Below are 23277 nucleotides of genomic sequence, written 5' to 3'. Positions count from 1 at the left end.
GATGAGGACTGATTGATTTTTTTTTTTAAGATTTTATTTATTTATTTGACAGCGAGAGATCACAAGTAGACAGAGAGGCAGGCAGAGAGAGAGAGAGGGAAGCAGGCTCGCCGCTGAGCAGAGAGCCCGATGCGGGACTCGATCCCAGGACCCCGAGATCACGACCCGAGCCGAAGGCAGTGGCTTAACCCACTGAGCCACCCAGGCGCCCTTTTTTTTTTTTTAAAGTAAGCCCTAATCTCAGTGTGGGGCTTGAATTCATGACCCTGAAATGGAGAGTCATGTGCTCTACAGACTGAGCCAGCCAGGTCCCTTTCAGTTGGTGTTTTTTAATTTGGAATTAGATATGAGAAACATCAACATCTTTTTTTTAAAGATTTTTTTTTTATTTATTTAACAGAGAGAGACAGTGAGAGAGAGAGAGGGAACACAAGCAGGAGAAGAGGCAAAGGGAGAAGCAGGCTTCCTGCTGAGCAGGGAGCCTGACATGGGACTGGATCCCAGGACCCTGACCTGAAGGCAGATGCTTAACGACTGAGCCACCCAGGTGCCCCCATCAACATCTTTTTAATGCTTAGAGCCTTGAAGGTGCGACTCCTTCCCAGCCAGGGGCTTTATGGGCACATCTGACCTAAATTACCATCTGGGGGAATTATTCTCACAGGAGGAATTCCAAGCCATGCAGAAGCAGGGTGACTGGGGAGGCATAGGACGCTAAAACATGCACAGCAAGGTAAACTTAATATGGATGGATTCCTTCATAAGATGCCACTTGCTTTCTAATGATATCCTGGTCTATGAATTTTGTGGGCACTGCTTCTGGGAGACGTTTTATGTAAAAGGTTTCTGTGGTCAAATAATGTTGGGAAATATTGCACCTTTTATCTCCGTCATGAAGATTCGGGACTTAGATTAGCAAATTAAATCTTCCAAGCAGTTGTGCAATAAAGGAACGAGTCTAATTTCAAAAAGCAAACAAACAAACAAACAAAATCAGTGTTTTTCAAATGTGTTTAATCACAGCAAGAAAAATTTTAAATCCTGTAACCCTGAGTAATACCCTGTGATATTGTGTGGCACACAAATGGAAATGTGCTACTCTCGTATTTGCTTTCTTTTGGTGATGGGATGGGTTTTTTTTTTCCCAAAGAAACATTTGTTGTATGTCCTGTCCAGTAAATTGCTGTTTTCCTGTCAATGATTCATTTGATGGGAACAATAAATTTGCATGTGGACCCACGTGAGTGCTCCCCAGAATTCATACCCAGGTGATTTCACGCTAGAGCATTAGCTGGCTTTTCTTTCTCTCCTTTCTTATGGCTTTCACCACTGGGTGATGGAAAGGCATGTGACTCCATCAGCAGAAGACAGACTACCTAAGGAGTCTAAAATTGGACAAGAGGAACTCGTCACTTCGAAGGAACATGTGTTCTCATTTTATTTAATACAGTTTTAAGGGCTAATTTTGCTGTCTGCTGGGTATTTAAGTGAAACACTTGTAGGCTCAACAGGGATTCAGGGGAGAGATGCAAAGAAGGGGAGAAAAAATTTCATTTTATCAAAATGTGAGCACAGCAACGAGTCCATTCTCTCCTCCCCACCCTTCCCTCCTGCTCTTAAACAAAAGTTCTGAGTGTGTCTATTTCTTTTACTCCCCCTATCAGCTTTGAGCTGGGAAGGGGAGGGTGTCCAGTGAAATGCTTGCTCTCTGGGAGCCCCTCGCAGAGTCACCCCCACTGGAGTGGGAAATTGCTAAAGGATTTCTGCCTGAGCCTGAAGCAGCTTACCTGAAACTTTGTTTCGCCACCGCAGCAGTAACATCTATTTTGAGTGTGAATATTTTGTCCTCCCAGAATTCTTCCTTTTCCTTCCTCCTCTCCAACCCCTGCCTTTGTTTGTTTGTTTGTTTTAATGGTGGGTCTAAAGCCTTATTCTCATAGTGCTGATCATGGGATCCTGGGATCCTAGGATCGGTACTGCTCCCCACTCTTCTGCTCCCTGCTGCTCTGCACCCAGTTTCTCTGTGGCCTGTTCACAGGGGCAGGCTCACAGAGAAAGCCCGTCTCCGGTGCTTCAGGGGACTAAATCACCCTCCCCTCCCCTCAGGTCAGGGTCAGAATAAGAAAATGAAAATAGCCAGCTCAGCACTGACTAGATACCGGCACTGTGCTAACCACTTCCATGTTATTTTCCTATTTCATCCCATTTCCATTTTACACATGAGAAAACAGAGGCTCACCAGGGTAACCTGCCCACAGGCAAACACACTACATGGCACGGAGTCAAGATTTGAAGGCTGATGCCAAAGTTCATATTATTGGCCGCTGTAGTATTCACTCTTTCAACAAATGTATCAGGCAGTGTTCCAGTGCTGGGGATACAGGAATGGGGACAAAGAATGAAGGCTTTCCTCATGTGGATTCCACTCCAGTGAGGAGACAGAAAATGCACAACAAATTTCAGGTGTCATGAGGGAAGCTAAGCAGGGTAACAGGATCAAGAGTGAGGGGGAGCTCTTCTGCCCAGACTGAGTGGTCAGGGAAGGCCTCTGTGGGATCCCACTAGAACGGGGTTACCATATGCTCCTGCATTTTCTCACAGACACCCGCATGCTGGTGATCCAGCTAATACTTCTGGGGCTCTGTATTTACAGACCCTGACAGATCTCTCTGGATCAGGGTACCTCCAGAGAACTCTATTTTGTTGGGAGGACAAAGCTGGCACTCTTCCACAGAAATATGTTGGACTGTGTCTTCAGAAATATGCTGGTTGGTGTGTCTTCGGAGTTGTCCAGGAGAAAGGTGCTCTCACCTTTCAACAAAAGCATTCAGGGGCGCCTGGGTGGCTCAGTGGGTTAAGCCACTGCCTTCAGCTCAGGTCATGATCTCAGGGTCCTCGGATCGAGTCCCTCATTGGGCTCTCTGCTCAGCGGGGAGCCTGCTTCCTCCTTTCTCTCTGCCTGCCTCTCTGCCTACTTGTGATCTCTCTGTCAAATAAATAAATAAAATCTTTAAAAAAAAACAACAAAAAAACAAAAGCATTCATTTTACTGGCTGGTGAACACCATTCTCTAATAACAGTGGGTAAGAGTTGCCAAGCACTTGCCATGTCATGTGTCAGACGTGGGGCTAAGTGCTTTACATGTGTCATTTCATTTAATGCTGACAACCCCTCGAAAGGGAGATTGTCTGAGGTTTGGCTGCCATAACAAAATACCACAGACTGGGTGGGTTAAACAACAGATTAATTTCCCCACAGTCCTAGAGGCTAGAAGTCCAAGATCAAGGTGCTGGTTCTTCCTGCCTTGTGGACAGCCTCCTTTTCCCTGTGTCCTTATGTGGTCGAGAGAAAGAGAGGGAGAAGGAGGGTGTGAGCTCTATGATGCCGATTATAAGAGCACTAATTTCATCATGGAGCCTATCTTATCTACCAACAGCCCCATCTCCAAATGCCATCATGCTGGGGATTAGGAATTAAATATACAAACTTCAGGGGAACACAGTTCAATCCATAGCAGAAATGTCATTATTACTGCCATTCTGTAAGTAAGGAAATAGGTACAAAGAGCTCAGGGAATTTGCCCATGTTCACATGCAGTGGAATTAGTATCCAATTATTGTCAGTCTGACACATATCAAAAACCATCTTTGTGAGGAAGAAGAAAATGGCACAGTATTACTAGCCCTGAACCAAAATCATGAATTCCGAAAGTGCTTAACAACAGCAACAACAATAACAACAAAATATCAAAGCCCTACAACTTTTAAACCAAGGAACAAACCTTAAAGGGAAACTTCTTTAAAAGTCCTGTATCCTGTATACCACGGGTGTAAAGCTCTTTTTTTTTTTGAGAAAGAATGTGCATGAGAGGGTGGGCAAAGATGGAAGGAGAGGGAGAATCTTTTTTTTTTTTCCATTTTATTTATTTTTTCAGCGTAACAGTATTCATTCTTTTTGCACAACACCCAGTGCTCCATGCAAAACGTGCCCTCCCCATTACCCACCACCTGTTCCCCCAACCTCCCACCCCTGACCCTTCAAAACCCTCAGGTTGTTTTTCAGAGTCCATAGTGAGAGGGAGAATCTTAAGCAGGCTCCACGCCCAGCATGGAGCCCAACATGGGGCTTGATCTCATAAACCTGAGATCATGACCTAAGCCAAAATCAAGAGTCAGATACTTAACCAAACTGACACTCAAGTACCCCTATGTGTAAAGCGTTTTAAACTGAATGTTGATAAAATGTTCTTGACCACTGTGCTATGCAACTTCTTTCCATGTGGAAGGATGCACCATCATCCAGGTAGAACACTGAGGAATGCACAATAAACTCCTCACAGGGATGAACTTATCCTTCTTTGAAGGCTTTCCAAAAAAGTGCATTTGTTTATTTTCTTAGTTTAAATCATATGCTCTCCTCTCTCTTTAGATATTGACTGAAACAGACTCATACCCTACTATACAACAAAAAAGTTTTTGCTTTTAAAAAAACCAAAATATCCATCAATCAACTCTCCTGGCTCTGATTCCATGAACATTGGGTAAACTTCTGGTAAAAATTTAACCTATTGAGTGTCTTGCACAAAAAGTGTAGATACTCAAACCTGAACACTCTGGAATGCATATTTCATTATCAACACTTGTCTTTCCAGTTGCTACACATCATTTGTTGTGCATTTGATTAGCATGGGCTAGTCCCCAAGTCTTATCACCACTGGGAACAATGAAAAAATAGTTCCTGGGTCTCTAAAATTGAAGATTTTTCCAGACCCCATGTTGTCTCTTGTCCTTGGCTTAGTAAATTCCTCCTTCACACCTGTCATTAATCCAATGAAGGCATACCTTCACAATACTACTTTTCCTTGACTGGAGTCTGGACAATCACAGTTTTGGGTGGCTTACTTTTACAGCTAGCTGACCTTGTTGATTATATAGAGATCTTTATATTGATCAGTACTGTACTCTAAAAGGATAACTCTAGATCCTGTAGCTATTACAATACCATTTTTTTCAGAGGAGTTTGGAATTTATTCCAAACTTTTCCAAATTTTGGAATTTATTCCAAAAGTAATCAAAGATCTATGGAGGGTCCTGAGTTTCAAAGGGGCATGATCGGAATTGTGAGGAGCAGACTGGCATTGGAAAGGTCTGTAAAAATATTACTACACCGTTTCAAATTCAATCAACTTTCAGTGCAATAGCCTTCCCACATCCATACAGTCTGGATCCACTTTCTTCCGTATCGGCACTGTTATCATCCTAATCCAAGCCATTATCACTTCTCACTTCAGTTTCTTTCTTTCTTTTTTTTTTCTTTTAAGGATTTTATTTATTTGATGGAGATCACAAGTAGGCAGAAAGGCAGGCAGAGAGAGAGGGGGAAGCAGGCTCCCTGCTGAGCAGAGAGCCCAATGTGGGGCTCGATCCCAGGACCAGATCGTGACCCGAGCTGAAGGCAGCGGCTTTAACCCCCTGGGCCACGCAGGCGCCCCTCTCACTTCATTTTCTATGAAGTCTCCTAACAAGTCTCCCTGCTTCCTCTTTTTCTCCCATGAAGAGCAATCCTTTACATGGTAACTAGAGAATTTCTTTTTTTTTTAATGCATTTTTATATAATTCATATACCCTAAATACACCCATTTAAAGTTTACAATTAAGTGGATTTTAGTATATTCACAAGATTGTACAACCACTGCAAGTGTCTTCTTTTATTTTTAAGGGTTCATTTAATTTTATTTACTTTTAAATATTTTATTTATTTTATTTGAGAGAGAGAGAGAGAACAAGCAGGGAGAGGGAGAAGCAGGCTCCCTGCCGAACCAGGCTCAATCTCAGGACCCTGGGATCATGACCTGAGTCTAAGGCAGACACTTAATCAACTGAGCCACCCAGGTGCCCCTTAAAGATTTTTTTTTTTAAGTAATCTCTACACCCAACGCGGAGCTTGAATTACAACCCAGAGATCAAGAGTTGCATCTTCTACAGACTAAGCCAGCCAGGAACCTGAAAGTGCCTATTTTAAAACATTTTAATTATGCCTCAAAAAACCCCATACCTGTTAGCAATAATTTCCCATTCCTCTTTCCTCCAGGCCTCTGGCAACCACTAATCTACTTTCTGCCTCTGTGTATTTGCTGATTCTGGACACTTCATATAAATGAAATCACAGAATATGTGGCTTTTTTTGTCTTGCTTTTGACACATAATGTAATGCTTTCGAAGTCTATCTTTGTTGAAGCATGCATCAACACTTCATTTCTTTTTATGATCAAATAATATTTAATTGTATGGACATAACACATTTTACATTTCTACCAGGAGTGTGTGAAGTGCCCAGTTTCTTCACATCCCTCATCAACATTGGTTATTGTCTATCTTTTTTTATAATAGCCATCCTAATGGTTGCGAAGAACCATCTCATTGTGGTTTTGATCTGTGTTTCCTTGATGAACAATAATGTTGAGAATCTCTCAATGTACTTACTGACTTTTGGTATATCATTTTTTTTCTTTAAAGATTTTATTTGTTTGACACAGAGAGAGAGAAAGCACAAGCAGGGGGAGTGAGAGAGAGAGAAGCAGACTCTCACTGAGCAGAGAGTCCTATGTGGGGCTTGATCATGACCTGGGCTGAAGGCAGAGACTTAACCAACTGAGTCACCCAGGCACCTGAAGTTTGGTAAATCATCTTTGTAGAAATGTCTATTCAGCTCCTTTGCCCATTTTTAAAAAATATTTAAAAAATTTTTTTAATTTTTTAAATTTTTAAAAAAATATTTAAAAAATTTAAAAAAAATTTTTTAAAAATTTTTAAAAAATAGGGTCATCTTTTTATTAATGAGTTACAAGAGTGCTTTACATATTGTAAGTATAAATTCCTTCTCAGATAAGGTTTGCAAGTGTTCTCCCATTCTGTGACTTGTTTTTGATGGTATTGTTTGTAGCTAGCACCAATGTTTTAAATTTTTATGAAGCCTAATCTAGCTATTTTTTCCTTCTGTTTTTTTATGCTTTGATGTCATCTCAAAGAAGGTTTACCTAACTCCAGTTCATGGAGATGTACTCCTCTGTTTTCTTCCAAGAGTTTTATAGTTTCAGCTCCTATATTTATGGCTTTGATCTATTTTGAATTAATTTTTGTGTATGATTGTGGTGGGGGTCCAGTTTCATTCTTTATATAGAATAATACAGCAATATTTGTTGAAACAACTACACAGTTCTTTAAAAAGTATAGATCGGATCATAATCCTTCCCTGATTAAAAGTTTTAATAACTTTCCATTGCACTTACAATAAAATCCAGACTTCTCCGCTTACTTCTTCACTCTCATTTTATGCCACTCTCATTCTTGCTCACCAGACTGCAGGGTCTCTCATTTCCCAGAATAAATAAAACTTAGTTTTTCCTTAGTTTCCTCATCTTTCTTCATTTTTCGCCTTTTTTTAAAAAGATTTTATTTATTTATTTGACAGAGAGATCACAAGCCAGGAGACAGAGGGAGAGGGAAAAGCAGGCTCCCCACTGAGCAGGGAGCCTAAGGCAGGGCTCCATTCTGAGACTCAGGGATCATGAGGTGAGCTGAAGGCAACCACTTAACCAACTGAGCACTCAGGCGGCCCTCATTTCTCACCTTAAATGTCATCTCCTCATAGATGACTTTTCTCACCTTTTCTCCTAAAGTAGATTCTCTATCCCATCCCACTTCTCTTATATCATCTAATTTTCTTCATAGCTTTATCTATATATATCTACATTTTTTTTTACTACTTTAGCTTTTTACTTTTGAGTAATACTTCTTTGCATTTTCCATAGTGTTTTGCATATTGTATACATTTACTTCACAGGTCATGTTGTTAGAAACTAGAGAAACTAGAATTTACAATTAAATGGGATGTAAAAAATCACCTGTCAATTACTCCTATTTTACAGACCCCAAAACCAAAGTCTAAGGAGTGTATAAGGGTTGTCTGGCATAAAAAGAGTTGATTTTGAGAACTCTAATTTCCACACTGATTTGCCCTATTCCAACGTGATGCCTTTTTTGCAAAATCACTAAAATGAAGAGTTGTTTTTGTAATTTCTTACAGAAAAAAACATTATTTTTCTAAGCCTTCTTTCTAAAAATGGCTGGAATGGGCCCTCAAATGAATGGACAGGACCCGGTTAGGAAGGCGGGAAGTCACACTTCACCAGCGCACGACTTCGTACCACTTCTTTGTTTCACGCTCCTTGGCTGTCCCGCCTCCTCCTCCCTTCGTCCTTTCCCATCTTCCGGGTCAACAGCCCAAGCACCCCTACCCCCGAGGCCCCGCCCCCTTCAGGGCCGCGTGCCCTGCGCCAAAATGGCGCCAGGCGCTTCTGCTCTGGGGGAAGTGAGCTCACACTACTCCGGAAGGGAAGGCGGGGAAAGAGCAGGGGGGTGGGTGACCCGCCGTGGGGCTGTGAGTGGGGCGGCGGCCGCAGCTGTGGCATTCACGTTTGGGGCTGGAGAGAGGGAGAGGAACTCGCCGCTCCTGGGAGCCCAGTCAAGGTCCCAGGGCCTGGGGGTTGGAGGAAGTCGCCCCGAGAGGCTCGCCACGGGCCAGAGGAGAGACGGCCCTGGGAGCCGGCGTCCCGCCCCCGGCGGCCTCCTACCCCGTCCCTCCTCCCGGGCTGCGCGCGGGTGGCCGCGGCTCTGTCTCGGGGGCTGCGGCGGGAACCGTCGAGCAGGCTGCACGGAACCCTCCTTCAGAGGACCCGCTGGAGGAGAAGAAGGAGCGCGGTGGCTCAGGCCGTCAGCTCAGAGGTCAGGCCTCGGGTCGCGGTCCGTGGTCCTCCGTCCCTCGCCCAGCCCTCTTGGCTAGAGTCCGCGACCTCCCCACGCTGCTTCAGCCTTTTTTTTTCTTTTCTTTTCTTTTTCAGTATGCCACCAAACCGTCTGGCAGGGTGAGCTTTTTTCCTCCCTGCTTTTGCCGGGAAGGAGATACATATGTAAAGGATCTCTGTCCTCGTTGCTGCCCCTGCCCTCTTAAAAGTTTTCCTTTGGTAGGAATGCTTGTAGCCCTCCCGTGGACGATTTGATGATTCCCACTCCAGCCGCGAGCCTGATTTAGTAACTGGAATCACCTTCAGATCAAGTCTTAAAAATTACCTACAAAACTAAGCTGCAGAGTTGTTCTCTCCCGTCCAAGAAGGGCAAATGGACTTCGGAGTTAAGATGCAGGGGGGTGAACCAGTGTCAACAATGAAAGTCTCAGAGAGTGAAGGGAAGCTGGAGGGCCTGGCCACAGCGGTGACCCCGAACAAGAACAGCAGCAACAGCAGCTGTGGGGGTGGAATCAGCAGCAGCAGCAGCAGCAGCAGCCGTGGTGGCAGTGCAAAAGGCTGGCAGTACAGGTATGACACTTTCTTCAAGGTGATTTCCTCAGGTGGGGGTAACTGGAGTCTACATTTCTGCAGCTGTTGAAAGGTAAAGTTACCCACTGACTTCCTGAAGCAACATCTCAGTTGGACCTAGGATCTCATCTTTCATTAGCAAGGTTTTCATTCATTCATTCGTCCATTCAACAGGTTATTTATTGAAGGCCTTTTGGAGAATACAAAAATGTATCTGTCAACTTCCTCTAACGTCCCTAGAGTTAATCCCTCTCCTGATTTAATTTTTCTGTACTCAACTTCTGTTTTTGCCCGTGTTGCAATTTGTTGCCAGGCCTGCCTCTCCTGCTAGATTGTGAGAGCTGGAACTGCTTAACTCAGCTCTCTCCAAAGGCTCGCACATGCTAGGTGCTCAAAACATTCATGGAATGATGGAATGGAATCATTTAATAAGAATATTCTCACCTCAGTTTGTGACTTAGAAGGGGAGCTATGCATAAATAATTTGAATACAGGGGCAGAGGTACGGATGCTCCTGACTTTGATACTCCAGACCAGGGAGCCTGAAGATGTTTCAGTTTGAGTTGGTCAGGCCATTTACAAGCTCTGTCTTGTTGAGAAATTCTACATTTGTTAATTTTTATTGATACGAAGAAAAAATTTAAGGAACAGGAAAAAAGTGCTGGAGAAGCAATGGTAGTTTTGTTTTTGTTTTTGATATGTGAAGTAGAGAGGGATATAACCATCCAGAATCTTTTTAATTGAGATATATTTGACATGTAACTTAATTATATTCACACATACGGATAAGGATTCCTTATTTGCATGTGTTTTTGAAATGATCCAGTACATCTAGAGAACATCACTAGATATAAATACAACATTTTTTTTAAGGATTTAGTTACTTATTTTAGAAAGAGAGCAAGCGTGAGAGAGCACACGTGCCCGTGCAAGAGTGCACCAGGACTGGGCGTGCAAAGGGAGGAGCAGAGGGAGAGGGAGAGAATCTCAGATAGACTCCCTGCTGAGTGTGGAGTTCAACTCCAGGCTCAGTATCACTACCCTGAGATCACAACCAGAGCCGAAATCAAGAGTTAGTCCACCTAACTGAATGAGCTGAGCCACCCAGGCACCCCAGTAGTTACAATATTTTTTTATTGTGTTGAGAACTTCTAAGATTTCTCTCTAAGCAACTTATAAATAATGTAGTGTCTTTTTTTTTTAAGATTTTATTTATTTATTTCACAGAGACACAGCCGGAGAGGGAACAGAAACAGGGGGAGTGGGAGAGGGAGAAGCAGGCTCCCCACTGAGCAGGGAGCCCCATGTGGGGTTCTATCCCAGGACCCTGGGATCGTGATCTAAGCCGAAGGCAGACGCTTAATGGCTGAGTCACCCAGGCACCCCAAAATATAGTATCATTAATTATAGTCACCATGCATTACCCCCCCAGGACTTATTTTGTAACTGGAAGCTTGTACTTTTTGATTACCTTCACCCAGTTCACAGCCCAACCCTCCACTCTACGCCCCCTCTCTGGCAACCACTGATCTGTCTCTGTTACATATGAGTTCATTTTTTTTTATTTATGAGTTCATTTTTATTTTGTTTTGTTTTTTAAGATTCCACATATAAGAGACCATACAGTATTTGGTTGTCTTTGTCTAACTTATTCATTTAACATAATGCCCTCAAGGTCCACCCATGTTGTTGCAAATGGCAGGATTTCCCCTTTTTTGTGGCTGAGTAATATTCCATTTTATATACCACACTTTCTTTTATTTGTTCATCTGTTGTGGACACTTAGGTTGCTTCCATGGCTTAACTATAGTAAATAATACTGCATTGAACAAGGGGGTGCAGACAATCTTTTCAAGTTAATGTTTTCTTTTCTTTTCTTTTTTTTTTTTTCAGATAAATACCCAGAAATAGAATTGGCTAGATCAACAGAATCTTTAGAGTGAATGAAATCAGACTATTTTATGGTATTGAAACTAAAAGAATGAATTTGGTTAATTGACTGCCTGTGTACCTAATTCTAGTCCTTTTTAGCCTTGTGCTGTTTGTAGTTGTGAAATTTGTGTGAAATTTGAAAGGGATTAAAACCAAGATTTTGTAAAGGGTATACATTTATCATGAATAATATCCATATATGTGAAATATGCATGACTATTTAGCATACAGAAATGAAGTGTAGAAAATTATAACTTTTTATTGATAAGTGACTATAGGGCAAGAAAGTATATTAAGTTATTGTGAGATGCTCAGGCGCACTTTTTGTAATCAGCATGACCTTTTTTTTTTTTTTTTGGTGGCTTAAGACTAACCGTATAAAATTATCAGTTACTTGGTAGGGATTTTTGAATATGACTTAAGGAAGCAAAATAAAGTAATATTCCAAATCAGGAGTCAGTCTTCTGTTATCCTTAGCTTTTTGAAATCCAGTCTTGATTGAATTGAGAAGTGAAACAGGTTTCTTAGTCCTGGAGAAAGTTGTCATAAAACCATACACAAAGTACTGGTGTACTTTGATTCAGAATCGTAATATCCCTTATTTAGAATATTATTTAATGGTTACATAATTTTCAAACTAGAATCTGTTGGAAGCACAAGTGAAAAAGATTATCACGGGAAATGTACCAGCAAAAATGGCAACTGACTATGTAGGACAGTCCAAGAAGATTTGAAAAATTAACATGCAGACTCAGCTATATTACTTCCTAGCACAATAATCAGTCACAATGACCTAAGTCATCCAGGAAAACACTCTGTGTTTAAGAAGGAACTCCTCCCCACGGGTGCAGATAAAAATGCTTTTCTGCATTTACATACATTTTTTTTTTAATGAGGCTTGTCCAAGGCTAATCCTTCAACCTACCCCCCAATCTAATTTGTCCCTTTGTCCTCTAGGACATTGATCAAGCAGTTTCTCTATTGTCTTGTGTTACTCTCTTTCCTGGCTTCTTCCCCTGAGACTGGGTCTCTAGACTTTATAAACAACAACAATAATAAAATCCAGCCTAATCCTTTCCTCTTGAAAGTCATTTACACTCTGCCTCCTTTTCCTTAATCCTCATTTATCCCTTGACTCAACAGTTGGCTCTATCTTCACCAAGGGTATGACTGAAAATGATGAGTTTTTTAGATTCATATTCCCATTTATTTCTTTGTAAGTGTATTTGTTACAGCTCTTTTCTTGGTGGTGGTTTTTTGTTTTTTGTTTTTTTAAGATTTTATTTTTAAGCAATCTCTATACCCAACATTGAGCTAGAACTCAACACCCCTGAAATCAAGAGTTGCATGCTCCATTGATTAAGCCAGTCCAGTGCCTCTCTTTTCTTGACTTGATACTTTCTTTTGGTTTCTCCTTTTCTCAGTTATCTTTGTTTAGCTCTTTTCCTTAAAAGGCTGGTGTGATATTCCATCATCTTCTTAAGCTGTGTCTTTTCTGTTTGTTACTTTGTTCTCTTCTATGGCCTCAGCTATTTCTGGAACTTGGGAGCCAATATATTCAACTGTCTACCTGTAATTTGCTACTATCCCATTTTAAAAATGGAGATTTTTGGTTATGTCTTACTGAGTAGTTGAAATTCAGTAAAGACCCTATGATTCAGACCCTGGGCTTTGGCTTTGCTACAGTTAATTAGTGTAATGTTGTCAGGGTTTATAAATGCTGTAACGTGTATCATTACTTCATTCTTTTTCATGGTTGGATAATATTACATTATATGAATATACCACATTTTGCTTATCATTTATCAGTTGATGGACATTTGAGTTGTTTCCATTTTGTGGCTATTATGAATAATGCTACTTTGAACATTTGTGTTCAGGTTTTGTGTGGACAGGTGTTTTCATTTCTCTTTGGTGTATATCTAGGATGGAATTGCTGGTTTGTATGGTAACTTAATGTTTAACTTTTTGAGGAACTGCCAGACTATTTTCTAAAGTGGCTGCACCATTTTACATTCTTGTCAGCAGTGTATTAGGGTTTTAATTTCTTCACATCCATTGTGAAATGGTCTCTCATTGTGGCTTTGAATTACATTTTCCTGATGTTTAAAAACATTGAGTATCTCTCATGTACTTATAGGTCATTTGTATATCTTCTTTGGAGAAATGCCTATTCAGATCCTTTGCCCATTTTTAAGTTGGATTATTTATCTTTTTATTATTGAGTTGTTAAGAGTTTTTTATGTATTCTGGATACATTTCCTTGTCAGATATATGATTTGCAAGTATTTTCTCCTATTCTGTGGAATACTTTTTCACTTTTTTGATGATATTGTTTACAGCACAAAAAATCTTCTACTATTCATGAAGCCCAATCATTTTTTAAAATTTTTTTGCTTATACTTTGTGTCACATCTAAGAACCGTTGCTAAGTCCGGGACTGCAAGGGTTAATGCATATGTTTTTGTCTAAGAGTTTATATTAACACTTACATTTAGGTCTCTGATCCATTTTGAGTTACTTTTTTAACGATTAACTATACACACACACACACACACACACACATACACACATATATTTTAAAGATTTTACTTATTTATTTGACAGAGAGATAGGGAAAGAGTACAAGTAGGCAGAGTGGCAGGCATAGGGAGAGGGAGAAGCAAGCTCTCTGGTGAGCAGAGCAGGGAGCTCGACGTGGGCTCAATCCCAGGACCCTAGAATCAAGACCCGAGCCGAAGGCGGACACTTAACCGACTAAGCCACCCAGGTGCCCATGATCAATTATGTTTTTTTCTTTTGTGAAGTGTCTGCTTATATGTTTTATTCATTTTTCTGTTTTTTTCTCAGTATTTTTCTTGTTAATATACTTGAAGTATATTTTAAAATATTACATGTCAATATTTTTAATTTTTAATACCAATAGTACTTTAAAGATATTTTGTTGCCTTTTTCTTTTTTTTAAACAGATAAAAGAAGTACATACAGTGAAATGCTTACCTTGCATACTTGTCCTCTCTGCCCAGTTTCCCTCCCTGGAGTCAATATCTTTTACTGATTTCTTCACTGTAGTTCCAGAGAAATTTATGTTAGTTCTTTATATAATAAACATATACAACATATTCAATCTTGTATAAATTACTTGCTAAACTTGGTACAAAGATTTTCCTAGCTGTGTTTTAATTTTTACATGTTTTCAGGCATATAGAAAACTTTTATCACTTCTACCTTTTTTCCTTTCACTTCGACTTATAGAAAGTTTTTTATTTTTTAATTTTTTAAGTACTTTCCATGCCCAGTGTAGGGCTTGTACTCACAACCCTGAGATCAAGGGTTGCATGTTCTACCAACTGAGCCCATAGAAAGTTTTTGTTGTTTTTTTTTTTTTTTTAAAGATTTTATTTGTTTATTTGAGAGAATGAGCACGCATGCATGTGTGCTCATAAGCTAGTGTGGAGAAGGGTAGAGAGGGAGAAGCAGACTCCCAGACGAGCAGGGGAACCCAATGCAGGGCTTGATTTCAGGACCCTGGGATCCTGGCCCGAGCCAAAGGCAGATGTTTAACTAAGGACTGAGCCACCAAGGCGCCTGAAAGGTGGTGTTGGTGTTGGTGGTTGTTGTTTTAAGATTATTTATTTATTTGACAGACAGAGATCACAAGTAGGCAAAGAGGCAGGCAGAGGGGGAAGCAGGCTCCCCGCCAGGCAGAGAGCCCGATGTGGGGCTCGATCCAAGGACCCTGGGATCATGACCTGAGCCAAAGGCAGAGGCTTTAACCCACTGAGCCACCCAAGTGCTCAGTTATATTTTGAAAGTTATATTTTATAAATACTTATTTTTTGTGTGGTTTTAAAATGATTTGGTAACTATATATTTATTTTGAAATATGTGAGGTAGTGTATTACCTACTTTTGTGTTAGAGATTACCCCAAAATTTAGTGTGTTGAAACAGCAACATTTTTATTTTATTTTTTTTTATTTTTTTATTTTTTTTTTAAAGATTTTATTTATTTAGTTGACAGAGAAAGATCACAAGTAGGCAGAGAGGCAGGCAGAGAGAGAGAGGGAAGCAGGCCCCCTGCTGAGCAGAGAGCCCGATGCGGGACTCGATCCCAGGACCCTGAGATCATGACCTGAGCCGAAGGCAGCAGCTTAACCCACTGAGCCACCCAGGCGCCCAAAACAGCAACATTTTTAAATCCCACAATGTTGTGAAGCTTAGGTGGGTCCACTTGTTCTGGGTCTTTCAGAAGGCTACAGTCATCTTGAGGCTCAACTGGGAGGAATTCGCTTCCTGGCTTATCTCGTGGCTCTTGGCACAGTGCAGTTCCTTTGACCTGTTGGCCAAAGACCTCAGTTCCTCATAAACTGACCGCCAGCCACCTCTGTTCCTGGCTGCATGGGCCTCTCCACAGAGCATCTTACTACTTGGCAGCATGTTTCACCAGAGAGAGGAAGTGAGAAAGCAAGAGAAGGTTGTCAAGTGGAAGTCAGTCTTTTGTAACTTAACCATGGAACTAAAGTCCTGTCACTTCTCCATGTTCATTAGGTGGCTCAGTTGGTTGAGTGACTGCCTTCAGCTCAGGTCATGACCCTTGAGTCCTGGGATCAAATCCCGCCTGCATCGGGCTCCCTGCTCAGCTGGGGGTTGGTGGTCTGATTCTCCCTCTGATCTTCCCCTCTGTCATGCTCACTCGTCCTCATTCTCTCTCTCAAGGAAATAAAATCTTTAAAAAAAAAAAAAAAAAGTAAGTGGTAAAGGTCAGCCCACACATGGGTGTGAAAACCGGCGGGGTGGGGATTGCTAGGATCCGGCTAAGAAGGTGCCTATTACAGATGTTAGTATAAATAGACTCTAGATGGTCATCTTCTGTTGAGATAGATTTAACAAGTAGGTAGTTGGACATTTGTTTCTAAAGCTGAGGGTTTGGGACTGGAACTGATTGTCTAGGAATAAGAGGAGCTACTATGAGATCTGTTGCAATGATCTAGACATGAGATAATACAGGAAAGGTGTCAGTAGGCTGGAAAAGAAGGAAACTGTTAAAGAAGGAAACTGTTTGGGGCACCTGGGTGGCTCAGTGGGTTAAAGCCTCTGCCTTCAGCTCAGGTCATGATCTCAGGGTCCTGGGATCGAGCCCCGCATCGGGCTCTCTGCTCAGCGGGGAGTCTGCTTCTCCCCTCCTCTCTCTGCCTGCCTCTCTGCCTACTTGTGATCTCTGTCAAATAAATAAATAAAATCTTTTTTTTTTTAAAGATTTTATTTATTTATTTGACAGAGAGAGATCACAAGTAGGCAGAGAGGCAGGCAGAGAGAGAATGAGAGGGAAGCAGGCTCCCCGTGGAGCAGAGAGCCCGATGCGGGACTCGATCCCAGGACCCTGAGATCACGACCCGAGCCGAAGGCAGCGGCTCAAACCACTGAGCCACCCAGGCGCCCAATAAATAAAATCTTTAAAAAATAAAAATTTGTGTACTTTAGGGATACCTAAAGGCAGGAGCTGTGGGGGACAAAGGAGGTGGGAAAAGCAGACTTCCTGCTAACAGAGAGTCCGATTGTAGGCTCAGACCCAGGACCCTGGATCATGACCTGAGCTAAAGGCAGACATTTAACCCAGGTGTTCCATTAATAATTATTATCTTTAAAAGATTTTTATTGAGAGAGAAAGAGCTTGAGAGCATGTGTGCGCAAGTGGGGGAGGAGCAGAGAGAATCTCAAACAACTCTGTGCTGAGCCGATGACCCTGAGACCCATGACCTGAGCTGAAATCAAGAGTCAGGTGCTTAACTGACTGAGCCACGCTGGTGTCCCCAGGGAATGAAGAATTACTGATAAATTGTTTAGAAATGGTGGTTTCATCATTTACTAGTGTTCTAACTCAGGTAGCAAATATTTTTGAGCCTCTACCATGTGTGAAGCCCTATTAATTCCAAATTAATGTATACATTCATAACAGTGAAAAGTAAGGACTCCCAAGGCTTATTTGGAGAGGAATCTGAACAGGAATCATAAAGAGAAGAGAGGTGCCTGGCTAGCTCTCTTGGTAGAGCATGCCACTCTTGATCTTGGGGTTGTGAATTCAAGCCCTATACTGATACAGACATTACTTAAAAATAAAATCTTCCAAAGAAAACAAAAAAAAGGAAAAAAAAAAAAAAAAGAAGAGCCTCAGCTGCATTTGCAAAATATATCATGATGACCCTTTTAAAAACCAAAGCTGAGAAGTAAATTTATAAGATTAGCCTTAAATGTTCTTTCCAAAATAATTTATATTTGTATGTTGTGGTCCTTGCTCACCATTTAAAAGGAAAATAGATTTCTTAATTTTGGATTTTTCCTTCTTTTTTTCATAATAAATGTTTAATGTGTATAAAATGTGCTTATTTCCATTGTTTTCATATTCTTCATGTCAGCTTTTAGAAAAATTTACAAATCTGCAAATATGCCACTTCTTTATTGAAATGGACAGAAGAGAACTACCCAGAGGAGGAACTGAAAAGCACATTGGGGTATATAATAGGCCTACCTTTCTTATTTTGGGTTCCATGCTGGCTAAGCACCATTAACAAACAGGCAGATCTACTTTCCTCATTACCAAATAATTACGGGTTTCAGTAAGTGGATAGAAATCTACAAATGTATAGTTTAGAAATACTTTTTGGTCAGACCTGGTGTCTACCACTATGAATATCTGTTACAAGGAAGAATACCTGTTTGCAAATGGGGAAAGGTGATCTGCCTAGATGTAACCTAACATTTACTGTCTTCAAGGCTTGACCACTTCTTTTGAGTTTGATTTGAAGAAGTTGTGAATATTTGCCTTTTTTCTCTATAGGGGTTAAAGGAAAGTTGAATGTATATTTCTGTACCCTAGTTTTTGTTTTCTTCTTCTTTTTTTTTTAAATTAATTAATTTATTTATTTGACAGACAGAGATCACAAGTAGGCAGAGAGGCAGGCAGAGAAAGAGGAGGAAGCAGGCTCCCTGCCAAACAGAGAACCTGATGCGGGGCTCGATCCCAGGACCCTCAGATCATGACCTGAGCTGAAGGCAGGGGCTTAACCCACTGAGCCACCCAAGCGCCCCTGAAATTGGCTATCAATGCTAGTAAAAATAAGGGAAAGGCAACTTAGAGGCATGTATAAAATATTGTTCCAAAAATCTAGTGAGAACTCTACCAAACCTTGAGGAAAAAGGTTTGGCTCATAGTGGGATACTCTAATTTCTTAGTGTTGTATATTTTTGCTCTGTAGATCTAAATACAGTCCATTTGTTACACAGAAGTTATAGTGTATCAAAACTATACAAACAGGTTAATGTTAGAACATGCAAATTTGTCTTTTTAATCCTTTTCAAATAAATTGCATAATTTAGGTTCCAGAAGAAATGTCCATCAAATAGATTTGTGGGAAATTATGTCTTTTTAAACTCTTCTGTTTTTGCTTTTGAGAATAGTAGAGAATATTCTTCTTTTATTTTATTTTATTTATTTGACAGTGCTCGCTTTGGCAGCACATATACTAAAATATATTTTATTTATTTGACAGAGAAGTTACAACTAGGCAGAGAGGCAGGCAGAGAGAGAGGAGGAAGCAGGCTCCCTGCGGAGCAGAGAGCCGATGCAGGGCTCGATCCCAGGACCCTGAGATCATGACCTGAGCCGAAGGCAGAGACTTTAACCCACTGAGCCACCCAGGTGTCCCAGTGGAGAATATTCTTGGTGTAAATTATACTACCTTGCAGAGAGGGAAGATCTTGGTTTCCTTTGTTTGAGGGAACATCTTCCCTAGCGGAGAATCTTCCCTTGTACTGATTTTGCTTAATAAAATGGTTGTGTCCAGGTTTAAGTTAAACCCAGGTTTAAGTTAAAACCAAATTGTCTGATTTAATAATTACTCTTTAGGCATTACCATCTGGGTTTTAGAACAACTTAGTTTGGTGGTAAAAGACATGATTCTCTTTTGGGTTTATTAGGTCTTGTAACTAAGTATGATTTCCCACTCAAGAGTCTCCCTGTATTTGAGTTTTGGCTGCCTTTGCCATTTACTTCTGTTGCTGATCTTGAGGTTGGTTGGAAGGGCCCTGGAGGGGAGAAACTGAAGTCTGTGGTTGCTGCTGGCTGCAGCTGGAAAACTTAGTCAAGGATGGTAGGGGGAGAGAATGAAAATAAAGAGGGGAAAAAGGGAAAGAGAAAAGGACAGACAGAGCAAAGAGACAGAGACAGGGGGAGAGGGAGAAGGTGGGAGGAAGCAAATGAGAATGGTATAAATGGTGAGATGAAACCAGTAGTTGCTTCTAAAACAGCTTTCTTATCCTCGATAGAGGCCTTTTTAAAGTGGTGCCTGAGCCTGTACTGTCATCTCTAAACATTTTTTTTAAGATTTTTTTTTTTTAAAGATTTTATTTATTTATTTGACACAGAGAGATCACAAGTAGAAAGAGAGGCAGGCAGAGAGAGAGAAAAGGAAGCAGGCTCCCCACCGAGCAGAAAGCCTGACGCGGGACTCGATCCCAGGACCCCGAGACCATGACCCGAGCCGAAGGCTGCGGCCCAACCCACTGAGCCACCCAGGCGCCCTAAGATTTTTTTTTATTTATTTATTCGACAGGCAGAGATCACAAGCAAGCAGAGAGGCAGGCAGAGAGAGAGGGAGAAGCAGGCTCCCTGCTAAGCAGAGAGCCTGATGTGGGGCTCGATTCCAGGACCCTGGGATCATGACCTGAGCCGAAGGCAGAGGCTTTAACCCACTGAGCCACCCAGGCACCCCTGTACTGTCATTTCTACAAAGAAAACTTCTTTATCATTTCGATGATGTTTCACATGTTTATACCATAAATGAAAAGCATATTTTAATATTGCGTTGGAATAGGTAGTGTGTTCAGTTTATTAAAAAAATATTTAGAAGGTGAAAAATCTTTTCCCATCCTCTACTCGTTCAGGTCTCCTCCTACCTAAAAATGGCTTCTTGCGTATGCTTCCGGAGTGGTTTTTTTTTTAAAGATTTATTTATTTATTTGAGGCAAGGAGGGAGAGGGAGAGAATTGGGGGGAGGGTCAGAAGGAGAGAGAGTCTTAAGCAGACTCCAGGCTGGGCTCAGTCTTCATGACCCCAAGATAATGACCTAAGCTGAAACCAAGAGTTGGATGTTTAACTGACTGCACCATCCAGGTACCCCTCCAGAGATTTTTTTTTTTTTAAAGAATTAAGCAAATATATGTTTGCCGCGCTTTTAGTTTCACCACGGAGGTATTTTATTGTATGTATTAGTTCAGTTTGCCATAACAGAATACTTTGCACTGGCTGGCTTAACACAGATTTGAGAGGGAGGGAGGATACGAGAGAAAGGGGCACTAATTCCCTCATAGAGGGCCCCAGACTTGTACACATGTTATCTTGTAAGCATATAAATTTATTTGTGAGAAAAATACCCAGTGGTGGTATTATTGAGTTAGTTTGTTTTTGATAGTTATTGTCAGATTCTCTTCATTGAGGTGTACAGTGCTAATGTCTGAGTGCTTACCTTCCATTAGCTTTGTCAGGGTAACATATTAATTAGAATGGAGAGAATGTAAAAGTTTGTTATGTTGAAAAATGGTGTTTCAGTGTAGTTTTAATGTGCTTCTATCTTGTGAGTGAGGTTTTAGCTACAGTTTTGAATGGGATTTTATCCCGTTTTGCCATCATGGTATTTTTAAAATAACTAATTTTGAATATTCTGTATAAATGTAATACTGATGTCTTAAATTTTTTAAAAATTTTATTTATTTGTCAGAGGGAGAGAGCGCGCACATAGAAGCAGGCAGAGTAGCAGGCAGAGGCAGAGAGAGAAGCAGGCTCCCTGCCAAGCAAGGAACCTGATGTGGGACTTGATCCCAGGACCCTGGGATCATGACCTGAGCCGAAGGCAACGGCTTAACCAACTAAACCACCCAGGCGTCCCTTACATTTTTTTTGTTACTGTTAGATTCTTGGTAATTCAGAGATATGCTTTTTTTTTTTTTTTAACTTTTTATTTATTTATTTATCGGGGGTCGGGAGCACACAGGGGAGTGGCATGCAGAGGAAAAGCAGGCTTCCCACCGAACAGGACCCTGGATCATGATCTGAGCCAAAGGCCATTCTTAACTGAGCCACCCAGGTGTCCCAGAAAGATATGATTTCATCTTAGAATATACAATGTATATTTTAAAGTAATATTTAAAAACTTTTACAGAAGTTTGTAGCTATACAAGTTGTGGAATCATTTGATTATATAGATATTTATAATTAGGAGGTGATCTGTTTCCTAGCGATAGGGAGTTTGAAGGGGTGTGTGTGTGTGTTTGTGTGTATGTGTGTGTATTGCTACCAAACTGTTACTTAAAAGATCAAGAGACTGGGGTGCCTGGGTGGCTCAGTCGGTTAAGCCACTGCATTCGGCTCAGGTCATGATCCTAGGGTCCTGGGATCAAGTCCTGTATCAGACTCCTTGCTTGGTAGGGAGTTTGCTTCCCCCGCGCCCACTGGCCTCTCTGCCTACTTGTGATCTCTCTGTCAAATAAATAAATAAAATCTTTAAAAAAAAATTGAGGGGCACCTGGGTGGCTCAGTGGTTTAAACCGCTGCCTTCGGCTCAGGTCATGATCTCAGGGTCCTGGGATCAAGTCCCACATCGGGTTCTCTGCTCGGCAGGGAGCCTGCTTCCCTCTCACTCTCTCTGCCTGCCTCTCTGCCTACTTATGATCTCTCTCTGTCAAATAAATAAATAAAATCTTTAAAAAAAAAATTGAGATTTTTCTTTTATTTAAATAAAAGAATGAGCCTTTTTATTTTCTGCATTTTTAAAAAATAATATTTATAGGTACTTTGAGGGTGGAACTTGAGTGTTTAAATTTGTTGTTACTTAGATTGTAAATATGAAATTTTCCAAAGAAGAATTAACTCTTTTTAGTCCATTAATAAATGAAGGAAAGCAAATATTGATTGTTGTATCTTGTGTGGTTGTCACCTTTTTTTTGTTGTTTATTCAAATATGAAGGAAGAAAAATGCTTTTCTGTTTTTCTTTTTACTTTCAACTTAGAAAGAATCAGTCCAAAGGAAGAAAACATTTCTTTATACTCATTTCTTGAATTACAGACAAAAATGTTACTCTTGAGTGTATTTGGGAGCTAAGTATGGTTTAAAACCAAAGAGAGAGAAGAAAATAAAATGAAACCAGAGAGAGATACATGCCAAAATGGAATGAGAGAATACATGTAGATAGTGAGGGTGGCAGTGAGACTTCCAGTGCCTCGATATTCTAGGTCTGTGGTGTCTTGGTCTTACTGAAATGGCTGTTGAGAAGACCTTTTAGAAGTATATGAGGGATAAGTATCACTATATGAGTAAGATATGGTACCAGAAAAAGTTTTCTACTTAAAAAATTTTAAATTATAAATGCAATGTTGCTCTTATTTGCAAATTTTACTTTTGAAATAACAATTTCCTATTGAGAAAAACCTTTAGAATTTTAAGAGATGAGTGATGCACACACATTTTAGGTTACGGGTTATCTAACACATGAGAAAACTGAGGCCCAGAGAGATTGATTTGACCAAGGTCACTCATGGCAGTAGTTAGTGGGAAAATCAGAACTAGATCCTGTATATCCTTTATGAGCTTATTCCACAGTATAACATTACCTTGCATTTAAGTTTTAGAAACTTAATTTTGAACATAAGGGGTATTGAAAAGCCTACTAGTGATGTCTGAAAGTCCTGTTCATAGGTAAGAGCTATACCCTATTTTTGTTGGCAAACAATGCTGCCTTCAATGGTGTGAGGAAATAGCTCCTTGTTCTTCATTAAAGAGTGGGAGTTAAATTGGTTGTAACCTCTTTGGAGATCAAGTTGGTGAAAAGCCTAGAAACAACGCTGTTCATAAGGTGACTAGTTAACTATATGACACTGCCATAAAATGGATGACTATGCAGATGTTAAGAATGAGTTAGA

At 40.7% G+C, this 23277-nt stretch overlaps 1 protein-coding gene across 2 annotated transcripts in view; it reads left to right on the top strand.

The window, feature by feature from the left end:
- The first annotated feature begins 8407 nt into the window (after positions 1-8407).
- Positions 8408-23277, top strand: part of OSBPL11 (oxysterol binding protein like 11) — a 100387-nt gene continuing 85517 nt past the window's right edge. For both annotated transcript variants that reach the window (XM_046003452.1, XM_046003451.1), the window contains exons 1-2: positions 8408-8783; positions 8900-9373. In XM_046003452.1, coding sequence (XP_045859408.1) covers positions 9177-9373 — 197 coding nt within the window. In that variant the 5' untranslated portion in view covers positions 8408-8783; positions 8900-9176. The remainder of the gene's footprint in view (positions 8784-8899; positions 9374-23277) is intronic.

Source organism: Meles meles, chromosome 4 (genome assembly GCF_922984935.1).
Source record: "Meles meles chromosome 4, mMelMel3.1 paternal haplotype, whole genome shotgun sequence".
Taxonomy (NCBI): domain Eukaryota; kingdom Metazoa; phylum Chordata; class Mammalia; order Carnivora; family Mustelidae; genus Meles; species Meles meles.
The sequence above is the reverse complement of the archived record's forward strand: the minus strand, read 5'-3'. Positions and strand labels throughout refer to the sequence as shown.